General features: G+C 44.5%; 1 protein-coding gene across 1 annotated transcript; it reads right to left on the bottom strand.

The window, feature by feature from the left end:
• Positions 1-4,458: 4,458 nt before the first annotated feature.
• LOC139702471 (olfactory receptor 10A7-like) lies at positions 4,459-5,385 on the bottom strand. Its single transcript, XM_071603737.1, has one exon. It carries the CDS (start codon positions 5,383-5,385, stop codon positions 4,459-4,461), a length of 927 nt encoding a protein of 308 aa, XP_071459838.1.
• Positions 5,386-6,960: the final 1,575 nt, after the last annotated feature.

The following is a 6,960-nucleotide window of genomic DNA, read 5'->3' as shown; positions in this document are numbered from 1 at the left end:
TTGTAATCCCATAGAGGATCCTACTCTGGGACAGCATGAGGGCCTGTGGGGTGGTTGGGATTTGTCCTATGATTTTCATCAGCATGGGCTTGGGCTAGTTCCCAGACCTGTCGCCTTTCCTCAGGGAGAAGTGTATTGGCCAGGAGCATGTAGATGTCGTGATGGGTAAGGCTGTATGCCTGCAGGACCCACTAGAACTCCCGAATGTAAGTGGTGAGATCAGTGGTGAATGAGCCTAACTTCCTCTCTAACTGAGTAGTGTCCGACATGGAGAAAGGCACATGTACTCTAATAACACCCTCAGGACCAGCTACCTCACGAAGGGGTGCAATCATCATGGGAGTGGGAGGGGGTCCCTTAGACCTGGTGACAGGAGGACTGAAAGAGGCAGGCGGCAGTGGACAGGAAGGAGAGGGAGGGGAAGGGAATGTCTCAGCAGAGAAGGAGGTGGGACCGGCGGAAGAGAGTGGGGGGGGGGGATGAAACGGAAGGCTGAGGATCAGTGGAATCAGGCGGAAGAAGCGGAGGGTGTAGCGGGAGAGGAGGGGCGGATGGGCCTGGGGGATAAGGTGGAGGTTCATCTGCTGGGTCAAATGAGGAAGAATCTGCTGAGTCACGGGAAGAAGTAGGGGAAGGGAGGGGTTTACAAGCAAGGAGGACCTGAGAGGGAGAGCAGGAAGTGCTGAGGGCGGGGTGTTGGGCAAGAAGGCTAAAACCTTCAACGTATGGGACCTCTCTCCATTTTTTTAGGCACAGGCAGTAGTTAAGAAGATCCCGAAGAAGGTTTGGATCTAACGAGCCTTCTGGAGGCCAAAGATTGTCAATATTTAACGGATATGCGGGCCAATCTTAGGTACAGAATCTGATGAGAATTTTGGGCTTGAGATCCGGAGAAAGAGAGTAGCCAAATTCTTAAGGAGACACTTGAGTGGTGAGGTTTCGGGTATAGACGAGGAGGCATCCATAGTTAAAGAATGGAGGAAGGGGCAGCAAAGGGAGAAAAAGAATTAACCTGGGCTGTAGGGGCTTCCTGGAAGTGTAGAGCAGATGGAGGATTATGTGGGTGTCCCCAAAGTGACCAGTCCACTGCGAGTAGGCACAGAGGGCACAACTCGGTCATCACCAACAAAGTGCAGTCTGTGTGACCCTGTAGGGTCGAGGCCGCGGGCAACCTGACGTCAGGAAAATTTTTCCACCGGAACGAGAGAGAGTCAAGGAAGGAAGGGACAGAGCTCCAGCAGAACGCAGCTCCAGGCCGGAAGTTCAGCTCCAGGCTGAACACAGCTCCGGCGGGGCACAGCTCCGGCGGGACGCAGCTCCCGCAGGATGCAGCTCTGGCGGGACGCAGCTTCCAGGGAGGAGGAAGAGACCAAGGAGCCTCTCGTGTAAACCCAGAAGCTTCACGCCCCAAAGGGAAGTGGGTCTCCAGAGGGTCCAATGCAACCAGTGAAGGACTTAGTGGGGTGCATTCCCTCCTCCCTACTGGGCGTCAGGAGCATGCCGGACGATCACGGTCATGTCTCCTGCTGCTAGCCTGAAGGGAGTTGGCGATCCGGGGAGGGGGAACTTACCTAAACCTGATCAGTGGTGAGTGCAGGGAGCCAGCACCCAAAAAGACATACAAGAGTGAAATGTTTCATTGGTGACGGCGGTGGTGGAGACAGGGCTCGGTTTGTCGAGCACACTGTCTCCTGGGTTTTCAGCACCACTGTAAGAAACCACACCGCACTACGAATGGGAGACACCACATGACACAAATCACCGGAGAGGTTCCGCTTTATTACAAAAGGCTGTGTGTTTATATAGATCTAAGGAGAGGTAGCAGGGCTGAGGTAGATAACGGGTCACCCATTTATTGGTAAGCTCTTCCATATGTCAGTTCCGGAGCCCAAGAAGTTAATTCTTATTGGGGCTAAGGTTTCCCACCTGCAGGATTTGAACATTGGTGCCAGCAGGAACGTTTCACGCCAGTGAAACAAAAAAGAGGAGAAAGAGGGTTATTAGGCGCCATGTTGGGGTTTTTCTCTGGAGTGCTGCTGCCGTTATATGTTTTCCCAACAGGATTATTTCCCCAAAATCTTTTTCCAAAAGGTCCACTTTGAGTGTACAGCAAAGCTACTGGGTTTTATGTGCTGATCTTGACTTCCTGCTCTGCGGGGTTTACCAGTCTTTTCGTGGCCTCTCAGGGTCGACTATGGACTCACATCATCTGGAAGCAGGAAGAATGGCACTTCAGCCCTTCCTGTTTGTGTCTTTCTTTCTCTTGCCTGGTGCTCTGGCTGAAATGTTAAGTACTATATTAAAGAAGGAGAGTTGTGCTATCCCTGCTTCTGGAGAAACCTCTTTCCGTTTTCCCAGTGTTCAGTACCATGTTGTCAGTGGATTCTTCCTGTGCACCCTTTACATGGTTGAGGGATGATCCCTCTAGACCGAGCTATTCATCAATTGATTATTCATTACTCAGACCAGACAATAACTGTGGTTGAAGTCTCCTAACAAAATTGTGGATGTGGGGCTGGGGTTATAGCTCAGCAGTAGAGTGCAATTGCCTTGTACATGTGAGGAACTGGGTTCAATACTCAGCACCACATAAAAAAATAAAAATAAAAAAAATGTGAATGTGTCTATTTCTCCTGGAATTTTAGTAGTTTTTGATGTCCTTGTGTCTGGTGTATACATATTAAGGAATTTTGCATCTTCTTTGGGAAATGAATTGTTTAATATTATCTAATTTCCTCTTTATTCTTGATTACTTTTATTGTTCCAAAAATCCTTATCTGAACTCAACACAGCTGCCCCATTTCTTTTGGTTAGTTTCAGCATGGTGGTTCTTTCTCCATTTCTTTACATCTAACAATATCTTTATATTTTAAGTGAAGTTCTTATCAGTAGCATATAGTTGATTTTTGTAATCAACTCTGTCTTGTTTTGGACATTTACATTTCTAGTAATTATTGAAAGAATTAATTCAACATCTACAACATTCATAATTCTTTCATATTTGTTATTATTTTTTTTAGTTTCTCTCTTCTTTCTGGTTTTGTTTTTATTTTTGTTTGGTACCAGGAATAGAACTCAGGGGCACTTGAACACTCAGCCACATCCCCAGCCCTATTTTGTATTTTATTTAGAGACAGGGTCTCACTGAGTTGCTTAGCACCTCGCTTTTGCTGAGGCTGGCTTTGAACTTGTGATCCTCATTCCTCAGCCTCCCGAGTCAGAATATTACAGACATGTGCCACCACTTCCTGCTGCTTTGTTTTCTTTTCTTTCTTTATTTTTTTATCATTTTATATGATTTTATTTTGTCAGTGTTTTGTCCTTGAATTCCTAACATACATTTCAACTAACTTAGGCCCACTTTCAATGAGCACTTTGTCATTTTTTGTGCATTGAGAAAACTTATAGAAAAAAGTAACTCATAATATTCACACAATAACTATCTGTGTGGGAAACAAAAACCTGCTTTATATTTATTTGACTTTTAAAAAACTTGTCAATCATTTCATACCCCAAATAATGTGATTGTCAATTCTGCATGTTCACTGCACTCTATCACATAGATCACAAGAAAACTTTTTATTTTATTTAACTTGATGCTATTGCAAAGAAGGAGCTGTCAAAAGCTAAACAATGTCTAAAATCAGATTATTGGGTCTGGGAATGTAGCTCAGTGATAGAGCATACGGATAGCTTTCCATTTCCACTTCCATTTCAATATGGCTTTCCATTTTCAAAAACCTCAAAAATGAAATGAGAATGGGTTCTACTCTTTGGCTTCAAGATCTAAGCAGAGTATTATTCTAAATAACTGAATTAGGAATAGTAAGGCAGTTTGAAAGAGAGGGAAAGGAATAAGTAGATTTTAGAAAGGTTAAAAATGTGTTTCTTATGTTACATTCAAAGACAGGGTGTCAAGAGAGAGATCAAAATTCAAGATTAGGGGCCATTACATGAGAATGATGATAAAGATTTGAGAGTACCATATAAGAAAAAACACATAGGAGGAAAAAAAAAGAACATGAATTCTTACAGATACACTGGATGGAAGAAGAATTTTTTTTAGAAATGATTTTTAGGGTGGGGCTGGGGTGGTGGCTCAGAGATAGAGCACTCACCTAGCACATGCGAGGTCCTGGGTTTGATCCTCAGCACCACATAAAAATAAATAATTAAGCTACTGTGTCCAACTAAAATATAAATGTTTAAAAAAGAAGTCATTTTTAGGGTAAAACCTGAAGAAATCACAATTTGTTTTTCTGTGGTGGAAAAGTATATAAAACCACTGAAGCAAAAGATCATCTGGAGAGAGAAGCCAAGCAGCAGGTGGTGGTGTGGGGAGGGGTCTGCAGGGTGAAGGATCAGCAGGATGCCGGGGGAGGAATGGGGTAAGGTTTGTCTGCACCCCCTGGTCATCAGACCCCTGGACATGAGCCCACACTGTGTGGTCACTAGCACTCAGAACTTTCTCTGACAGTACAGTCTGTGTAGCGCAACCTTCATGTCTCGGTTCCTCAGACAGTAGATGACAGGATTCAAGGAAGGGGTGAGGATGGAGTAGAAAATGGATGCCAGGCGACCCTGGGTTGGGGAGTACTGAGACGCAGACCTCAAATAGGTGAAGCTTGCACTGGTATAAAACAGAAGGACCGTGGTCAGGTGGGAGGAGCAGGTGGAGAAGGCCTTCCACCGGCCATCCACGGAGGGCATCCGCAGGAGGGTGGAGATGATGCGGATGTAGGAGAGGACCTTGAGGGCAAAGGAGCTCATGATGACGCAGCTGCCCACAGCGAAGACCATCTCCTCGCTGGAGTGGAAGTCGGCACAGGAGAGTCTCATGAGAGGAGGAATGTCGCAGAAGAAGTGCTCAACAACATTGGGCCCACAGAAGGGAAGGGAGAAGGTGTTGAGGGCCAGGAAGGCTGCATAGAGGGCCCCGCCCACCCAGGCCAGAACCACCAAGGCACAGCAAAGCCTCTGGCTCATGACGGCCCCATAGAGCAAGGGCCTGTAGATGGCCATGCACCGGTCATAAGCCATGGCCGTGAGCAGAAAGCACTCTGTCGTAGCAAGTGTAAAAAACATGTAAAGCTGAGTGACACACTCAAAGTAGGAAATGACCCCAGATCCCTGAAGGGTGGTTTCCAGTGCCTTGGGGATGGTGACCGAGGTGTAGCTCAGATCCACAAAACACAGATTCTTCAGGAAGAAGTACATGGGCGAGTGGAGGCGGCTGTCTGTAACCACAGCTGTGATGACAGAGATATTCCCCAGGAGGGCAAAGGCGTAGACCAAAGAGAAAAATAAGACCGCCACTAATCTCCATTCTGGGATGTCTGAGAAGCCCCTGAGGATGAACTGGGTCACTCTGGTGTGATTGAACATTTCTCCCTCTCTGAAGTTGTGTTCTGATGCAGTGGCCACAGAGAGCTAAGCAAGAGAACAGAAAGGGGAGATGAGCTGGAAACCTTATCCATGAAGGTCTTTTGTCTACAGAGGTACAACTTCTCTCAATGGAAAAACGCCCAAGAAGCAGCTTATGTAATGATCATAACTCAGGGAATTATGTGATGATTTTGATGAACCAATCTGCAGCCTGTGTCCAAGTCAACTGCTCTCATCACATTGCTGGAAAACAGAGCCTCATGGAAGAGAGGGAGAGGGGAGGACAAAGGGGGAGAACAGAGGAGAGGAGAGGAGAGATGTCTCACCAATTTTTTCTCCCCCTTCATTTTGGATGGCTTCAGGTAAGAAGTTCCATATATTTACTTCATACATTGCCACAGTTCACCACTTTGGGGTGTTTCAACATTAACTCCATCAGTGATGTTTTAGCCAATGGAGAGATGTGTATTTTTTAACTCCTTCCTTCCTCTTGGTGTGACTGCCTATAGATTCCCCAAGCACTCCTAGATTTTTTTTTGTATGATTACCTTCTTGCCCAATTCCCTTTACTGGTGGCAATTTTGCTGTCTGCCCCTAAACTATTGATTTTCTTGTTTTTTTTAAGGTTGAATGATTTTACTGTTTTTTTTTTTTTTTTGTAGTTTCAGGATTTACTAAATTAGTAAATGATTTTTTTTAATTTGTGAAGTACAATTAACATATCGATCAGAAAATATTTAATATGTTAAAAACCAAGAAAGACTACCTCAACTTCTAGATCAACTTCTAGGTAATAATATAAAAACAAAACAACAACAAAAACCAATGACAAGGAACAAAAGAAATGCAGGAAGGAGCACCAGATCAGGAGGAAGAGGAGAAGGAGGAGGGGTTAAGACAGAGAATTAAATGCAGTCACTCTTCAGCAAACCTTTTAGCAGAACATACAGGAGAGAAGAGGAATGTGTTCACTGCCACTCAGGATTCCGTCTGTCTGTGAAGTTTGGCTGGGTCTCTCTTTATACTGCAAATGTTATCTGAAAGGAGATAGGATGGACCTCTTTTCTTGGAAAAAATGAAGTAGAAATCCATTCTTCAGAGCTCAGTTTCTGACCTGCAGAAAAACCTTCTCCTTTAGAAGATTCTTGTTCTTTGTCCATGTGTAACTCAGACAACTGGACTTTGCAGTATGGAATAATACTTTTAAAAACACTAGATATCTCCAAAGATTAGAAATGAAACCTCTATATGAGCCCACTGTCCCACTCCTTTGTATTCATCCAAAAGAACTAAAATCCACATACTATAGTGACACAGTCACAACTCTCCATGTTTACAGCATGACTCCAAATAGCTAAGATATGGAACCTGCCCAGGTGCCTGTGAAGAGTGAATGGCTAAAGACAATGTGGTCTATGTATGCTACAGAGTTTACTCAGCCATAAAAAAGAACGAAATGATGTAATTTACTGGTAAATAGATGACTGGAGAACTTCATACTAAGTGAAATAAGAGAGTAAGAAAATCAATGGTGGAATGTTTCCTCTTATATGGGGGGCTAGAACAAAATAAGGA

Source organism: Marmota flaviventris, chromosome 17, assembly GCF_047511675.1.
Source record: "Marmota flaviventris isolate mMarFla1 chromosome 17, mMarFla1.hap1, whole genome shotgun sequence".
Taxonomy (NCBI): Eukaryota; Metazoa; Chordata; class Mammalia; order Rodentia; family Sciuridae; genus Marmota; species Marmota flaviventris.
This window is presented reverse-complemented; position numbering and strand designations above follow the sequence as displayed.

Bases quoted from the DNA above. Each gene is read 5' to 3' on its own strand.
- LOC139702471 (XM_071603737.1), bottom strand. From the start codon at position 5,385: ATGTTCAATCACACCAGAGTGACCCAGTTCATCCTCAGGGGCTTCTCA.